At 37.9% G+C, this 19,323-nt stretch overlaps 1 protein-coding gene across 5 annotated transcripts in view; it reads right to left on the bottom strand.

Moving 5' to 3' along the window:
• The window catches only part of LOC134746779 (espin), a 132,529-nt gene that overhangs the window by 9,796 nt on the left and 103,410 nt on the right, over nt 1–19,323 (bottom strand). For all 5 annotated transcript variants that reach the window (XM_063681319.1, XM_063681317.1, XM_063681316.1 and 2 more), the window contains 7 exons: nt 18,665–18,899; nt 13,713–13,886; nt 12,537–12,675; nt 11,800–11,886; nt 11,266–11,368; nt 10,114–10,315; nt 1,375–1,931 (listed from right to left, as the gene is read on the bottom strand). In XM_063681319.1, the coding sequence (XP_063537389.1) occupies nt 1,375–1,931; nt 10,114–10,315; nt 11,266–11,368; nt 11,800–11,886; nt 12,537–12,675; nt 13,713–13,886; nt 18,665–18,899 (1,497 nt within the window). The remainder of the gene's footprint in view (nt 1–1,374; nt 1,932–10,113; nt 10,316–11,265; nt 11,369–11,799; nt 11,887–12,536; nt 12,676–13,712; nt 13,887–18,664; nt 18,900–19,323) is intronic.

Here is a 19,323-nt window from a genome sequence, read left to right as displayed (position 1 = left end):
GATTTCCATACAATAATAATATTAATAATAGTTTCCGAAATTTTTGTTATGTGGAAATTTCACAATTTTCCAACTTTTCCGGCGGTACATGAGTAGTAAATATATAAATATTGCTTTAAAATTTAATTATTAATGTTGACAAATAATGTATCCGACATCCGACGATCACTAGCTATAGTATACGATAAGTAAAGCTTTATTTTTTTTATTATTTTACATTTTGTATGAAAATTATATAGAAAACTAACATTCCATGGTAGGTATACGTATATCCAGGTATCATACACTTCACGCCTACTTAAAGTCAAATCATAAAGATTTAATGATAAATCTCGATTAATAACTTAAAGATCATTTCCTAAGATACTCCAATCAAAACTCGAGATCAACGTACTCAATTAATTAACTGAGATAATTACCTAAGTATGCAACAATTTCGTAAAAAGAAGGTATTTTGTAAGTGACCAGAAGTAGATCTTATGGCGTTATGATAAGGTTTAAAACTAAACAATAAAAATACAATCATTCATCATCATTGCACGATGCATTTCGCGGACAGTATTATACTTTGATAAGAAGGGCGTATATATGTTTTAGTTTCATATTGTCTTACGCCTATATGGATGTGGCGAAGCCTTATCTTTAATCAATAAGGACGTATGTGTCTTTGGGTTTCATAGTGAGTTATGCTCTTTTGGAACTGATGCAAATGGGTAGGGGGGGAAATGGATCAGTGGGTTAGTGTACGGAAGCGGCGGAATGCTGACGAAGATGCATGGAGGAAAATTTGACTCGTTTCGTTGACAGCTGGTGACATGACATCCGTATTTATATTTATTGGCCACTGGTACTTAGTGGCTTTCTGGAAGTTAATTGCATTGATGGCAACCCGTGGTAAGGTCGACCATTGTTAGTTAGTGAAATTATTTTAATTGGCACTAATGCTGTCTCTTTCTGTGATAGATAGACAGAAGAATCCAAAACATGAGATAAATGTTTTATCAATTATAAGTGTTTAAATTTAGCAATCGTGCATTTAAATAGTAATTGTTTAAGTAAAATGGCTTTTAAATATGCTTGAAGTTTTAGTTTTGTAAAAAAAAGAAAAACTATGACGGGTTCAATAGTTCCGTTAGAAAATTTGCATAATTCATGAGTTATTTACCATTTGCAATTGATTAGCATGACAACTTCTACTTAAAACAATACTCGAGATGTTCGTCAGTTTAAGTGGGGACCGTATTGGAATGAACTTTTTTAGAAATCCGGTTTTCCAATTTATATTTCTAAGAAGCGCAAATAAACTAGTTTATTTTATATTTAAAAAAAATATATATATCACCTCGACCTTGAAAATAAAAATGCAACACTCACCTGATCGACGAAGTTCTCCGCCGTAAACCGCTTCGTGAACTCCGAGAACGTCTCCTTATCCTGAAGACTCTCCCTCCTCGCCCGCTCAACCTTCATCTTCTTGATTCCAGTGATATCCTTAGACATTTTCAGTTCTTCTATTAAGTCTATTTTCGCGCTTTTGTAGTTTTCCGCTGCGCTCGGTAAGCATTGTAGGCTGACTGAGCGGGCGGGCGGCGGAGCGGAGAGCGTTTTAGCAGCCGGTGCGCGCAAGCGGACAGCGCACAGCTCGGCGCTGCTGATTGCTGCTAGCGGTTGGGCGGCCATAGGGGGTTGCGGGGGCGGCGGAGGGGGCGCGTTGTCGCTGAGCGCGGGCGGCGGCGGCGGGCGCGCTTCCGCCGCCGCGTCGTCCCGCTTGCACGGTGCCGTGATTGTTTTCAAATACTCCGAGGGTTTAATCAGCCTGTCAGGCGCGTTGTGGGGGAAGGCCGGCGGCACGAACGGAAGCACGGCTTGCCTGTTCACGAGATTGAACCCGCGCGGCCGCTCCTCGTCTGCGGACGCCGAGCCGCGGCGAGCTGAAACATGGCGCCCGTTAGGAGGGGAGAGAAAGTCGCGCGCACGCACCCTGCGCCGACGCAACCATGCGTGCACGATCAATAATTTTAAAACTTTATACTATTCTTTAATAATTTAATTACATAACTATTGTAAACAAAAGCTTCTAAAACTATTTTTTTAACTAATCAATTAGGGCTGAAAAATGTTTGAACAAATTAATAACGATGAGATGGCATGCTCATTGAATTCAATAATCACAAGAGAATGAGTGTCAACACCACAATGCGTATAAAAACTGCTTATATCACTTGACACGCACCGCGCTGTGAACGGATGCTTTATGTCTCTGTAATTAAAGCTATTTTTCTCTGCTCGGTGGTTAATTGAGTTTATCGGTGGTGGGTAAATGGTGGAATGCCTGCTTGTCAATCGGTGCGTAAGGTAACGTAAAGAGAATTCGTTATTTTCTATAAAATTGTGTCTTCATTCGTTATTCATTACTCGTCGTCTGTTTGTTATGCACATACATTACGACACATAGATCTTTATGAATACTGTAGAGTTTAATACCTTAAGTCGTAAGACTCAAGCAAGTTCGAACACTTCGAACTGCCGTTACAACTACAAAATGTACTTCTGTTTTCCAGAAACATTTTTTTTGGAATATTTACTTAGACATCTTTTACAAAATGTCATTAAAATTAAAACTACAATTTAACTAAAACAAAACATATTAATCTTTGAAATATTATTCGTCAGCTCGAATACACAAACGCAAAACTTTGTTAAAATTCTAAACTGTAAAAAAAAATTACATCGTATTTTTGGGTAGACTAGTACCGTACTTTTTTACGGTCTTAGACATATAATAGGACGCCCGACATTTATTTATTTATTTTCTTATGTTTGTTGGTAGAATTGACTTTTAAATGATGATTTTGAATGATATGTAAATATTTAAGAACATTCATTATTTTCCTTGTGTTGGTGTGGTGAAAAAATTTTTGTTTCACTCGGTGGCAAAATGTTTGAATCTTTCGCTTGCTCGGGTTAAACAACAACTTTTCCCCCTTGAAAAACAAATAACTATTACCAAATAGGTAATATCAGACGACATACCTAAGCGAAATGTGAAATACAATCTCATTTTCCTACCTAATAGGAAAACAGGCAAAACTCCTATAAACTAAAAAAATAACATAATTTGGTTTTTTACGAGTATTATTAAGATATATAGTTTATATCTTCCTTCTTCTTCCTCGCGTTATCCCGGCATTTTACCACGGCTCCTGGGAGCCTGGGGTCCGCTTGACAACTAATCCTAAGAATCGACGTAGGCACTAGTTTTTACGAAAGCGACTGCCATCTGACCTTTCAACCCAGAGGGGGAACTAGGCCTTGTTAGGATCAGTCCGGTTTCCTCACGATGTTTTCCTTCACCGAAAAGCGACTGGTAAATATCAAATGATTATAGTTTATATCTATTGCGGTGAAACGTAACATTATCTTCCTTAGTTAAGTTTCAGTATTTATCTGACAAAATAAAATTGTTTGAAACGTTTCGCTCCGGTGATTCTATTTGTGCACCCTATCGTAAAACGTAAAATCAAGAAATCTGCACGAATTTGCAACATCCACAGCGAAACCTCTTACACAAGGTCAAGTCTAGATGATTTTTTCTGTGTGAATTATCATATTGAATGATCTTAGAGTAGGAACAGTCCGCTTCTAAAGTGGCGTAGCAGACTATGCGTCAAAAGATTGATAAAATATAACGTATGCGAAGTGAAATTTGGACAAAGTTTTGAACATGTAAAAAGTGAACAAAAAATTAAACTAAATTTATATCTAACTGCCTATTTAAAGTCTATATATCTGTCAATTAATCCGGTAAGTTTCATGGGCATTGGATTCTTTCTCTTGAAATTGTGGTCAAACTAGAAGAAAACTTTCTACGGGTTTTCGATTTCCTAAACATAGGAAATTGAGGTATAATTTTTTTATTATTATGATGAGCCCATGTTGTCCCACTGCTGGGCCTACCAGTCTCGAAAATTTCCCACCAGTCTCTGTCAAATACGTCAAGCTCGTGCCGCCATCTCCGACGAACTCTACCGTGACGACTTTAAATTTATGGAACCCAACGGGTGGCTATTTTGGCCCACAGGTCTTCCCGTGTACGGCAGACGTGTTCTGCTTGACGTATTCACTTTTGTAAAGCCATATCTCGTAAAATATTCATAGAATTATCGACCGAGCGTTAGCGAAACGGAGACCCCGTTTCAACTTGGACAAAATGCTTTCGTATGTCCGGATGTTCTCAGACATGTCACATTTGTCAACCGATTCTCGTGGTTTTGTGAACAGGTTCGGTAGATTGATAAAATTTTCTGCCAGTTCGTTTTTTAGAAAAAGTTCATAGCTGAAATTGACATAAAGGAAACGCCAGTAGGGTTTAGCCTAGCGCCAGCTTAAGAACATTGTGAGTTGCTGTGGTATAATGACTCAAAGAAGTATTTTTAAATTTTTTGAGCTTATCGCGAGCTCACAGACTCACTAGTCTAAAATTTAAATAAATATGAGAGTCTAGGTGACAGAACCCCACAGCCAATTAGTCCGTATAAGTAATACTAGGAATTGAAGCACTGTTAATCGGTTACCTCGTCAACAACGAATCGTGACTAAATTGTTGTTATTTCTATCTGTCGGTGGTAATCAGATTAGATCTACATACGTATCTGCTTTCAGTTTTGCTCGCTGAAAGTCGCTTTCGCGAAATCTGAGAGTACTATTTACGAACGTAGTTTTACGATTCGTGTTAGATGTTGTTTAAATGTTAATTTAAAGTTTTCTTTTACCTCTTTGTCAGGTCTTCTCTTTGTCCGGGCAAGTGTAAATCAACAACATTGGTGTTTGACTTCAGTTTTGCAATTTACGAGTGTGACGCTTCAGTTAAGTCAGACTTCTAAAGTTTTTACTTGTAGCTTTACAAAACTTCCCCTAACTTCTTGCTGTCTTGGTCAACTAAAGACTACTGGCGTTATTCATAACCTCGTTACAAACGAATTATCTTAATCTGTCATTTTGATTTATTTATTTGCTAGAAATAGATAAAACATAAATTAACTAATTTAACTACTACTAAGTTAACATAAATGAACTAATTTAGAATAGAATAGTATAGAATAGAATAGAAATAATTTATTCGTTAGCACACACAAATAGAAAGTTATACAGAACAGAGAAACATATACAATTTAAGTTTTATGAATAATGGAGTACAGTACCTAAGTACGCAAAGTTTCTTATTTATTTTTAACTTGTTTATTTATTCCGTCGTTCGTTATTTAATTCTTTCTACTCTTTCACCGGTATTGATTTAGTTTTAGCTATAAGTAATTATTGGAATACTATTTTGTCTCTTCCTTAGTTTTGATTATTGACGCTGTTGTTCATTTATTGAATATATTCCAATTTTATATATGTATGTTTATGGTTATACATATTTGTATATTAATATTAATATTAGGTATGTGTTGTTTGGTAATATTCAGTTCGACTTCTTTTTCTTTTTCTCGGCACCATATATTTACTTGCATAGGTATTTTCTTGTCTCCGCTACCCAAAGGTTGGCTGGAAGAGCTTGCTCTTAAGTAATACGACCGCCTGTTGTTACCTCTATAATTTTCTTTATTAATATTTCTGTACATTTATTGTTAATTGCCTGTTAATTGTATTGGATTGTATTATTGGCTCTGGCTCGACTACATGTAAGATGGATTAGATTACTCCAAACTATTCGATTCGAGGATCGAGCTACGTTTTAGTACAAACTTTAATCGAAACGCGCCTTTATTACTAGCAATGCTGCAATGGGTTATCAGTGTCTTGCAAATTTATTAGTTCCAATAGCTTTTACTAAGACGTGTTAGTATATGGGGCGACCCCTTGACGGCATCTTTCGACCTTTCAAAGTTACCTATAGATAGCCTGCTTAATGTCGTATACATAAACTTTGAAGCATTTAATATAAAACTATATAAATAAAACACTATAATTGCGTTGAAATGAACAGATGAAGATATTAAATCCCAAACGACTCGTGACAGATCTCATTGACCATAAAGACCAGATACCAATTGAGAAAGGCGAATGGCAGATAGCGCCAGCTTACGAGTTTTACCTGTCAATCCTATGAATACCTAGTATTCTTGCTGTAAGCGAAATCTCATAGAACAAAACTAGAGACAGGTAAAGTAAAACCTATGCTGGCGCCATCTATGTACAAATACCTTTGAAAGTTGCTGGTTTGAAAGGAGCTGGGTGTATTGGGGGTGGGGTGGGAGGAGGTTACTCAAACTGACCAGGACCGGAGTCAGTGGAGGAATATGATTGGAGCCCTACAACCCAACAGAGGGTAATGGTAACAGGATGAAAAGAAGTAGATGTATTTTATACATATATCGTCGTCTAGTAACTACAACACAAGCCTTATATGGGACTAAGTTGATTTGTGTAAGATTGTCCAACATTAATTTAATTATTTTGTTAAGTTTATTAACAATAACAATATACAACTTAGAGATTTCCCAGCGCCTTATAGATACCATGGGGTAAACAAAGAGTAATAGGTACTGAAATTTACAGATACCCCAGGTGACCGGAGGGCTGGCAGCTACCTCGGCCAGAGGATAAACCTGGCCATCCAAAAAGTTAACGATGCCAGCCTCCCGGGCACCATAACACATGAAGGTGACCCGGGGAGCATTTTTTATTTATAATTTTAATATAAGATTTATCAACTCATACTGTTTAGTTTTAATTTTAATGATTAGTTTATATATTGTGTTTTATAATATATATTTTTATCACTATTTGTTTACCCCATCGGTTTCCAAATCGTCACGAAATGGAAAGTGAACATTACTTAATTCTTCACCCAAAATCATTTACATAAATTATTTTATTGTTTTGACTGTACTTACGGTACAATCAGGCCGAGACTAACAGCCCATTACACGTAGAAAGTGAACTAAGTTAATTACTTAACTCACTTAAATCGTATTTTCTCTTCATTACATTGCAAATACGTCGAAGTTAGTCAAAATACATCAAAATGCGGTTTTTAATTTTGCTTTTTCATTGATGGAATCTTCCACAATTTCGCGAAAAAAGGTTAAAAAGGTTAGGAACCACTGCTCTACTTTTACTACACTTATCATATCAGCCGACCATCCACTGCTTGATATAGGTCTCTACACTGTGTCCACAACGACCGGTCGTGTACTTAGATTGTCAAAATATTTTTTAAAGATCTTCCCATCCCTCTATCCTCTCCTCGCATAACAGCCGTAACGCCATTAGCCTCTTCGATAATTGCGATACATGTACACAGCTACAGCTTCCGACTCCTGACATGCTGTCTAACTAAATGGTTGTTAGGGTTGTTACTATTAAGTTATTTTGTAGCTATAACAATATAAATACCTAATATTATCTGCCACTCTCTTTTATAAGTAGATAGGTATAGGTACTTTTATAAATATATTAGATCGTATATTCGTTCTAAATAACTCGTAAAGTCTAAGAAAAAGTCGTGCCTCGAGTTGGACAGCTGAAGAAGATGACGGTTCTGGAGGCCGATTTTTGAATTTCGATCGTTCGATTTCGCCACTCGTAAATCGGTGGAAAACGGCAAAATGCTAACTTTTGAAATACGAGCGATAGAAATTGGAAATTTAGTGGTATTGACCACTTGTTTTCAATTCTATTAGTAGAATTTAAATGCTTACTAGTGGGGTTATTTTTTAACGAACGAAGTACACAAAATCGAGCGGTCGAAATTAAAAAATCGGCCCCTTGTACTTACGGCGCCATTTATTTGGTGGTAACGAGAACTATTGAGATCAAGGGAAGAGGCCTTTGCCCGACAGTAGGATACTTTAACGGGCAAATTAAAAAAAACTGAATTCAAACGTTAATTTTTGAGAACCAGAGTTACCGCATAGGTATGCACCTATGCGGTAACGTACGAAAGGTACGTTACGGAGACAGAGGGCTGTACGCTCTACATTAGCTGTTAAATTTTAACACAAAAAATTGTCTTAGACTTTACACTGTTTATTTAGACATAATATAATCCAATGAATCTTTGATTTTAACCAATAAAATAAGTATTATTATTAATCCACAACGAAAAGTAATGGTTATCAGAAGTCGTGCTGAATACGTTACGTAAATTACTTGTCCTTGACATCAGATAAGAATAACTGATTTTTATCTCTTTTATTTACAACATATAATTATTTTAACAACTGTTTTGTTTTTCAGACTTAATAGCTATATGTTGCATGGAATTATATCTGCGATATGACCAGTATATAAGCTACGTCTATTACTTATTCTGTGACTACGTTGTCTTAGAAAGTCAGTTTCATAAGTCTATTAGTGTGGTCTAGTGTAGCAGTGTATAATATAGAAAGTAGCATGATATCTGGATTAGGGCGTTTTGTAAAATAAATATTGAAAACGTGATTCTTTCTAATCTGAACATTCTTGGGCTCATTCCACTCAGAATCTCAGAATCGACAGCATTCTCCAACCTGCCATTAAAAAAAGATGTCCCAAAATGTCAATTCCATTACGTCACGTTTTAGCGTGAATTTTTTTTTTATTTGTAAGTATGTGCGTGACGTAGTGGAATGTACAATTTTCATACAAATGTTTTGAATATTTTTTTTATCGTCAAGATTGAATATGCTAGTGATTCTGAGTTGAAAGAACCCAAAAACACCATCAGGATCTGTGAGAATCAGGTTATCAATATTTATTTATAGGAGACGCCCATTAAATATCACAAACAAATTTTGTCAATACTTGTAATATTTAAAATGCATTTACGGTGATTTGCACTTTTGTTTCCAGAGTTCAGCAGCAGTTTTTGAAAAATCCTTGCTCTTTTTACAAGCTTTTTATAAACTTGCAATGTACATAGGTCAAATCTTGCAAGTTAAATTTGACCCACTTCCAGACTTCCATTGAAGCGGAAAATTTGCATACACAATTATTTGCATACATATGTAAGTCGGGTGACAATACAATAATATGATACCATGGAGCTGATCTGATGATGGAGACAGGAGGTGGCCATAGGAACTCTGTGATAAAACAACGAAACCTTATTGTGTTTGGGGTTTTTAGTTGTCGTCGTAGTTGTTGAAAAAATTAAATTTTTGCCAAAGTTTTATTTAGATTATGATACGGATGCCAAGAATATGTCCTTTCTCTAGCAACTTCATTGGGTCGATACTTGATTATTATACATATATACAACTTTCGCTCGAAAGAAAAAAACACGAACATAGGTCTTAAACGCACCATTTGCACAAAAGCTAAAAATATGAAAATTGCTTCTAAAAATGCGTGTGAGTTTTAACGTCAAAAACGTTAATACGTGTCATTAGTAGCAAACATTAGTTGGACCGTCCAACGTGTAACGTCATCACGCTCTGTCGAATTCGCGCCAAAAATTATGAGCGTTTCTATTACCGCTCAAGATTATTCAACATTTTAAATATTTTTTAATAAAATAATGTAAAGGTACAAAAGTATTTTTATTTTTTCCGGTGTTCAAACGATATAAATTATTATTACAAAAAAAACATGCATGGAGCTAACGTCGGCTTCAACGCCGGTTCCTCGAGCACGGCGGGCGGTGGCGGCGGCGGCGGCGGGGGCGCCTCGTTGCCGGAGCTGCCGCCGAAGCAGGCAGAAACTTGGATGGTGTCTTTGGTGATGTTGGCTTATTATATTCATGAGTCTTTTATATACATACCTCATACCTAGGTCTGACATTTTTGTCGCTTCTTAAAATAGGACGTCCTCAAGTAACCCAGCCTGCTAATTCCGACGACGGTATCAACTCCTGCTCTCTTGACAGCAAACCATAATTCACTTATATACCTACAATACCTACATACATATTTATCTGACATCTTAATCGCTTTTTAACAGTTTTCCTTAATTTACTTACTCAGTCTGCCTCTTAATTCCAACGGTTCCAACGCCGGCTCCTCGTACTCGTAAGACTTAAGCGTCTTACTACCTACAACCTATTCTGATTTTCTTGTATAAATACTATCACTGTTAATAGCGTAGTTGGATTTTGTTGTATTTCTGCTCACTTTTGTTTTTACTTACACAGCCTGCTACGCAATTCCGACGGTTTTAACGCCGGTTCTTCCAACACGACTGGTGGCGGAGGCGGCGGCGGCGGCGGGGGCGCCTCGTCGCCGGAGCTGCCGCCGGAAGACACGCCGGAGGAAGCGGAGGCTTGGACGATGGTTGTTTCCTCGGTTACAGAGGCGCGTCGGCTGCCGGCCGCTGAGGAGAGGCGGCTGGCCTGGTGGGGAGAATAAGTCATTTCATATATTGTTGTGTGTGTGTGTGGGTCATCCCACACGGATACGAAAAATTTATAAAATTATATATCTTGCAGTGAACATAGAAAATAATGGAAGTCCAAAGATGTATACTTATTTAAGTTACGGGTAATCCGGGGAATCCGGGCGGCAACAACGACGCAGCAAGAGTAATGTCAGGCCTATGGAACTCTCCGCGCGAGCTCGGATTTATACCTACGACTCGCTTCCCGCCGGCGGTACTAAAACTAGCCAGTTGGTTGCCACACGCGCTCACGCACGCACATCACCGCGCGCTATGCCAAAGTAATGTCTTCGTAACGAACAAATAACACAGCTTGTAGTGTGGATGGATGCAGAAACAACAAAACAAATAAAAAATATCGTTTATTCCTCGTTTGACAGATAAGGAAAAGTAAGTAGACATTCACAATATAGGTACTTACACCTACTATTATTATTTTTACCATAGTTGCAAGCTACGTAGGTACCTACTATTAAATTGTTTAAAAGATGTAGGTAATGTTTTTTACGACACATTTATAGGATGTTATCTACCTAAGACACTTAAGTGTTTGAAAGAAGCGTCGGCAACCTTAGCGTTGCGTCGCCAACCCTAGTGTTGCGTCGGCGCGCGCGGTGCGGGGAGCGGCGCGTTGAAGGACACTCAATTGTATTTTTGTGTAGGTATCAAAACGGTAGGTATTTGTGTTTTCTTTGAGACATAAGTATCTGTTCGTAAGAACTACTATATAATCTGTGGTAATGTTTAGATCGTCACCTTTAAGTAGTACCTACCTATGTTTCGATCGATATATATCGATGGACCTAGTACTCAGAACAATGAAAGATTAGGTACTTATGGGGCTTGGCATAAACTCATCGTTGATCAAGGCGCGATGTCTGTATTAATACTAATGTCGGTACTTACGAAGTTCTGTGCCTTATGTGTGAGCGCAGCGAGTTTGGTGGCAATGGTGGATTTGGCGTGGCTCTCGGGCACAGGGGATACCTCTTCGTATGCCTTGTTTATGCTGTTAAACAAAAAAAATGTGTTAAAAACTTGATATACAATACTACAGTTGTTTCAAGCGATATTATCAATAATTGATTCCTTTACAGCTGAAGGATTCCACCAAGAGACATATGGAGCTATAATAATTTATTTATTTCTTTATCAAATTATATTTGTGTGGTAGTTCTCCCTTATACCTTCAATATGTAGTAGGCACAAAGTTGACAGATGAAAAGAGGTAGTGTCGCTAAGATAATTTTGTGACGTCATGACAAACCATTTCAGACCGCTTAGCTCTCGAGTTATAAATGTGTGCATGTCACACGTAAACATGTGGAAATCGGCGTCTGCCTTTTTTAACTCTGTGATCTTAAGGATGTTTACAATGGTTAAACTGTCTAGTTAGACGCTGGCAAATGATGTGGTTACTAAGGTTAGATCAATACTAACCTGTCGATGCCTTCTTTGGTGGTATAGTCGACGATGAGCGCCGCGCTGCCGGGCCTGCTGTGGCTGCCGGAGTCGCGGGAGGTGCTCCTGTTAAAAAAAAGTCCAGTTTATTTTCAGATAGCTTATCAAAGAAGAATGTTAGAATGTCATAATATACCTTTACGGCTTATACATCAGTCAGCTGCATAGAAGCTTGATTGATTGATGATGATTTCCATTTTGCATGTCTTCAAAATGGTGGATGCGACGCTTCGCCTCCATTCCACTGTCACTATCAAACTGTTCCAGAACCTTGGTGGATAAAGCTGCCAACCTCCTCCTTCGGTGTTGCTCTTCTTTGGGCATGTAGATGTCTTTGTAGTGGTGGTCACGCCCAGGTAGCAAAATGACGTCAGCGACGTCATAATGACGGCATTATTACGTCATAATGACGTCGCTGACGTCATAATGACGTATAAATGCTACTGGGGCGGCGCGTGACTACAGCCAAAGTTTCACTATCTGACTTTTTTGGAACCGTAGTCACTAAAAGCTCTAAGGACTTCGACTGATACCTACTGATAACTAAGGTATCTTCCTTCTTTGGTGTTTCTCTTCTTTGGGCATGTAGTAGATGTCTTCATAGGGGTATTTTGGGGCATCGCATCAGACGCTCTGTCCATGTCAAACTGCTCTGAAATTGTGAATGGCTTCAGACGATCCGTAGACCGTGATTTTGCTCATAAAGAGCAACATACCTTCTCCTTTGGTGTTGCTCTTCTTTGGGCATGTAGATGTCTTCATAGTGATGGTCGCGACGGGTCGCTTCGGCTCCACTGTCGCTGTCTGACTGCTCGGGAACCGTGGTCACTTCGGATCCGTGGACCTCGGCTTTTACTGGAAATAAAAGAATTATTTTAAATCGTTGTCTCAAACTAGCCATATGTTTTCTTCCATAACAATGATGAATTGACCTTGTAAAATTTACTTGAAGCTGAAAATATATTTCGCATTTCTTGAAAGCTGTGTTTTACTATACAATAAGATTGTATGCATGCAATGATATAAAATTGGTTGATAGGTAATTTGGGGCATTTTCTATGAAAAGGGACCTTATTGTCGATGGCGCTTACGCCGCACAGCGTCGCGCGGTATTGTATTTATATCGGAGCAACGTTAATAATGGCGTAAGCGCCATCGACAATAAAGTCCCTTTTTATAGAAAATACCACATTTAATTTAACAGGTGTTAAGTGTTTACGCAAACCTTTAAATCGTGTTAATACTATTTCATAATCAATGTTCCGGTTGAATAAATTAATTATTCTTTTCACACTTAGTGCGTGAATGAAACGTGTAGGAAACGCAATCAATTATCATAAGTTATGAACCGCGACATTCAAGAAAATAGTGTTATCTGGTATAACACTATTTTCTACGAAATTACTACATCTACGAAATCACCAGATTAAAGTAGACATTGGGCTGTATAAATATTTTTGATAAAAAATATTTAAGTAAATATATAATGTTTCCGTTTAATCATAGTTTTTTTTTTATTTGGCACCATATGAACCTATGAGATTTGAAAAAGATGTGGATTTCCATTAGAGAAGGGTCCTAATGCACATGGAGCACGCCACAAAAACCCCTATCCACAATTTCCGTGGAAAGAACAATGCTGCTATTGCACTCGGATGTGCCCAGAAAGGATCGGACCCAGGGCAGCGATGGAACAGGTTTTTGACTCACTTGTAGGGTAAACTCGCATTATTTGGTGACACGAATTCGGTGATACAAGTTTTGACTGACTTTCCTGGGTGTCATGCTTCAAAACTTGTATCGCCGAATTTGGCGTGTCACCAAATAATACGAGTTTACCCTACCATGCTACTGGTGTTAGAACTGGTGTGGAGATAAGACTGAAGACTCACCAGTCATAACAGGCGCCTCCTGCCCCTCAGCCGGCACTCTCGGCCCAGGGGAGCGTGTGTGGAACAGGTCCCTAACTCGTTGGTATAAAGCTGCTGGTGCGTTGGGGGTTGGGGTGGCGTTGTGGAGATACCAGCCGCTGGCGTTGCTGGCGTCGGCGTCCGAGGCGGAACACGCTGCAAATGAAATTCGAAGTTAAATGTCTAATGAAAGTCGCCTTCAATTCTTAAATACCTAAATGACTCATTGAGTAATCTATACAAGTTGCATAGTATATTTAAGGGTATCATCTTTAGAATTGACTTATTAAAATGCTGTCCTAGTTTATTGACTGAACAAATCTGTTATAGGTTAGTACAAAAAAGCTAAATGAAATGAACTTTTTCAAATATGTAAGTCACATGCAACGTTGTGAACTTTTTCCACTGAATATTTACAAGATTCAAACTGAGTTCCATTAGGTCCTCAAAATACTTTGAACAAACCAGGCTACAATAGATTATGGGTAAAATGAAATTAAGCAAAATTAAAAACAGGCAGTCATTTTTATTCCGATGCTGAAAAAATTAATTTATTTCGAATTTATTTTCCTACCCATTTTGTACTTTGTCACAGTGACAATAGTATGAGGTCTCTAGCGACTTTCAAGTTAATTGTAACTGTGACAAAGTACGAATTGGGTCAGAAATTAAATTATTTGACTGTACTTTTAATTTCCCAACTAAAGTCTTAGAAAGAGATTTGATAAACTTAGATGTACTTACATATGTGCAAGTTATGGAAAGATTCCATTTGTAAAAGTTCTTGGAAATTACAGGAAAATTTCGCAGGAAGGAAAATAAACTTTCATTTTGGAAATAAAGACTGAATCATCTCGCTTTGTGTGGTAGGGTACTGCACAGAGGATGTCATTCCAGATCTAGAGCAGAGCTCAACTGGGGAAGTACCTCCACCTTACAGAAAACCGCAGCCAAATATCACTTATAGAGCTCAACGAGGGTGTGGAGTGTTAGGGTCGGCAACGCGCATGTAGCTCCTCTGGAGTCGCAGGCGTACATAGGCTACGGAGACTGGCTGTATGCTTGTTTGCCACCGACGTAGTATAAAAAAAACTTTCTGACGGCACATCAGTAGATGGACTATTATTTAAAATTCGTTTCGTCGATATTAATTAAACCAAAAAAATCAAACCTCCATAACCGTCAAACGGCATCGAATGATGCTCCACCGTCCACGACCGCCACATAGTCTTGCTAACCACACTCATCTTACCCAATAATTCACAATGCAAACAACTCAGAAAGAAAAGCGCATTAACATAACACGACCGCACAACACCACACCAGGAAAACTAATGATCATTCATGTGCAAAAAATTACCTAACACTTCCTGCACCCTTATTCACCGTAGCACTAATCGACTATCGAACTTTCATTGTCCTGCTCTAACTCGATTAGAATAAAGAGGATGGCTAATCGGTTCGATTGTAATTGAATACTTCCGTCCTGCTATCGCCCTATTAGATGCGGCGGTGATTTTTCACGCCTATCAGTTGGTATATTCGTAGTTCGTGAGGCGGATGGAGGTGATGCTACGTCGACGTATACATATTTTCCCCCTTATTCATAATCAATAGGATGAAAGCATGATGCCTAAGTGCTATGCATGCCTATAAAATTTCAAAAAATTATGTACGTAATGTAATGTAATGTGTAATTATGTATGTGTGTAATGTAATGTATGTTAGGTTTGTTTGCAAACCCAAAAGAAATCGCGTGTGATTTTCATAATCTTATCTCCAAAGCTAGTTCTATTAATAGTTTAAATTATTTAACAAGAATAAAGATTGTCAATTGTATATTCCACTGGGTCCCAGCCCTAACAGCATTTATACGTCATTATGACGTCAGCGACGTCTATATGACGCCATAATTACGTCGTTATGATGTCGCTAACGTCACTTTGCTACCTGGGAGCAATTTACTTGATAGTTTGTATGGATGGGTAATTCTCGTCTACAATATTATGAAAAAAAAAAACGTATGGTTTTATAATTAGCTTTTTGTTATTTACTTATATAACTATTGTATAATTAATAACTGTTGGTTCTCCGAAAAATAAATAAATAAATAAACATGATATTTAATTCTCGCATTCGCCTCCCTGACTAATATTACAACGCTCCAAACAAATGGATTATCTTCAGAAGATTGGATGTTACGTATATATTACAAAGTAGATTTTTGTGAAGACAAAATAACTGTATTACAGTGTTGCGTATCAAATGGGTGTAGATCAGTGTGTTGCATCAGTGATAATTGAACAGGTTGGATTAGCTACGTTAAGTACGTTATCAATATTGTATAAGCACCATACGTAATAAGATGCACACGTTAGTGTTTGGATGAAAAGGAGAATGTTTTGAAATGTAATGAAAAACTTTATTTCAAGCAATGTCCCATATATAAATACCTTATAACTAGCATACATATTATAAAAGTATATTTTAACACTAAAACACTAAAAACACATTACGAGTGAGTTGTCAGTTACGCAACTGAGGGAGCCGGCCGCGGAACCGCCGGTACTTGACACACTTCGGCCAAAACTCCTCCTTGCTGAAGGCTTGCTGTTTTATAGGGTTCCGTACCCAAAGGGTACGGGGTAAGACTCCGCTGTCCGTCTGTCCGTCATTCCGTTGATCTGTCACCAGGCTGTATCTCATGAATCGTGATAGCTATATATAATAGACAGTTGAAATTTTCACAGATGATGTATTTCTGTTGCCGCTATAACAATAAATACTAAAAAGTACGGAACCCTCGGTGCGCAAGTCCGACTCGCACTTGGCCGGTTTTTATACATATGTAGTTTTAAAGCATGTTTATTTCTTAAACGACTTCAAAACAATTTAGGAAGAAGCAACATTCGACCGTATTTTTTGTATGCTTGTTACCTCAGAACTTCGTCATTCCTAAACCTGGACGTACCATGTAGATTTGGAAGTGGCCCAAATAAACTTTTTCTAGATAGAATATATTGTGAGTACCTACCTAATAGACCCCACATAGATTGAAATTACGCACCGGAAACCTAATGTAGTGCACCACAGCCCGTGCGGGTGTTACATTCAAATTGTTGTATTTTGTAATAGCGCCCATAATTGGGCAAAACATAATCTTGTGTATTAAGAGGCCGGTGTCGATTTTAGTCGCAAAAATGTAAAATTGATAGATTTAGTCCGTGAAAATTTACACCTTTTGTTACGCGCGTAAAGCACTGATTATGTCGCTCTTATTTGTAAATTTCGTAAAGTTTGGACTGCTAAACATGGTAATTTTGTATTACACATATCCTGTACTTGACGTTTATCAGACTACATTTTTATTGTTATGACTTTGAAGTAGTGTAAATGAAAGTTAGACGAAATCAATTTTCTTCAGAAATTACTTCAAAACAAGTGACAATTTCTCTAAAAATCGACTTAATTTCAACGTAATTTTGATACTTAAACAATCTACAACATTTGCTGAAACTATTCTTATACATCAATTTGTATAATTTACCACCATGATTTTTTGATGAATTTTTAAAAACTGCCCCTTCTCTTCATGCATTACCGGTGACGCACGCTCGCGACCTCATTATTAAAAGGCAAGATGAGAAGACGTGCTAATAGAAATTATTACTTGTTATTTAGATATTACGTAACAAAACGTGTATAACTTCAACGACTAAATCTATCAATTTTACATTTTTGCTCCAAAATCGACTACGGCCTCTTAACAACGAAGACACGTAACAAGGCATGCTAATTTCGTAGCAAGGAAGTACTGTAACGATAACTACTGAGACAGATTGTGTAAACAGTCGCGAATGAATGGGCAGACAACCATGGGTGTGCAAACAATAAGTCATGGGGTACATTTTAACAGTAAACAGGAATTTGCAATAACATTTTTGAGTTTCAATTTCGGAGTCGTCATGGTACTCCTTGGATTTTGGATGTGTTTTTTAACCCTTTTTAGGGTTCCGTACCCAAAGGGTAAAAACGGGATCCTATTACTAAGACTCCGCTGTCTGTCTGTCTGTCTGTCCGTCTGTCACCAGGCTGTATCTCACGAACCGTGATAGCTAGACAGTTGAAATTTTCACAGATGATGGATTTTTGTTGCCGCTATAACAACAAATACTAAAAACAGTATAAAATTAATATTTAAGTAGGGCTCCCATACAATAAATGTGATTTTTTTGCGTAATGGTACGGAACCCTTCGTGCGCGAGCCCGACTCGCACTTGGCCGGTTTTTTAATACTACGTCGGTGGAAAACAAGCATGCGGTAGAGTTACACGCGGGTTGCCGACCGTAACACTTCGCACCATCGCTGAGCTCCGGCAACCTTTAATTCGGCAATGTCCAAAATTCTGTACATACATATATACATGTATATATAAGCTTAGAACTTCTTTTTGTTGTTGTTTTTTTTTCCCAACCAAGGGATAAAAGGCACTCACTACTGCCGAGGTATTTTGGCGCTCGAACGCAGTGAGAGCGCCAATAGTCCGAGGCAGAAATGATGCCTTTCACCCGAGTTAAACACTACTTTTCATTTCGAATACGAGGAAAGTAAAATGCATGTGTTGTTTTAAACATGACTAAGTATAAATTTTTATAGTATTTCTTGAGGGTACAAATAAATTATTCTTATACCTTCAATTAACAACAGACAAAATTTAACGTTATTTATGGAATTGAGAGTCAAATATCAGAATGGAAATTGTATAACAAATCCATTTAAACTCAAATTTCAATTGCTTATCGTAAAAAAAAACGTATTTCGAACGTAAAATGCTCTAGTGCAGACACGTATGTATCATTTTCTGCACACCTTTTAGAATAACAATGACCCTCTTTCAGAGCATGAGAAATGAAAAAGCAAGAACATAACAAACCTGAGCTATCCTCTCCCGACGAGCTATGATGTGTGACCGTGGTGGATGCCCTCTGCATCGGATTGACATACAGCCCATCCGCTGGGCCGGATCGGCTTGAACTTATGGACCCAATCGGCGTGGAGGGTAAGGAACCCCTGCGCTCGGCTACGGAACCCCTGCGCTCGCGTTCTGGCGCGTGCAGGTAGAAGGGCGAGCGGGTTCCGTTGGAGTTGATGCAGTTGGGTAGAGCGCACTGCAAAAAGAATTAAATGTTTCAGTTTTTCAGTCCAGTGTCCTTAGTTATTTAATCGGTACCTATTATGTACTGGCGGTATCAAATAAACAGTGTCGGTGAAAGTAGCTATCTATATCTTTATTTCTATGGTAACAAAGGTGAGTTACGATATATTTGGCCACTTTGGCCAGTTTGAAGTATTGAGAGGTCGTGACATGGTACGTGACTAAATATATCTCAATTTTAGATTTTAGTAAAAACATGGCATCAGTCACGTTACCAGTCACTTTAAAGAGTCAAATAGGTCTCCTTTAGCCTCTTGTGACCTAGAAAAATGTTTTATTTTTGAATTTGGAATCCTCAATTATTCAATAAAAGTTCAAAATAAATTGCGGATTATGTACCAAAAATTGCTGAGGATGGAGTAGATAGAAAGTGTAGA

The sequence above is a fragment of the Cydia strobilella genome, chromosome 13, assembly GCF_947568885.1.
Source record: "Cydia strobilella chromosome 13, ilCydStro3.1, whole genome shotgun sequence".
Classification (NCBI taxonomy): domain Eukaryota; kingdom Metazoa; phylum Arthropoda; class Insecta; order Lepidoptera; family Tortricidae; genus Cydia; species Cydia strobilella.
Note: the sequence above shows the minus strand (reverse complement) of the source record. Positions and strands in the feature narration are given on the sequence as shown.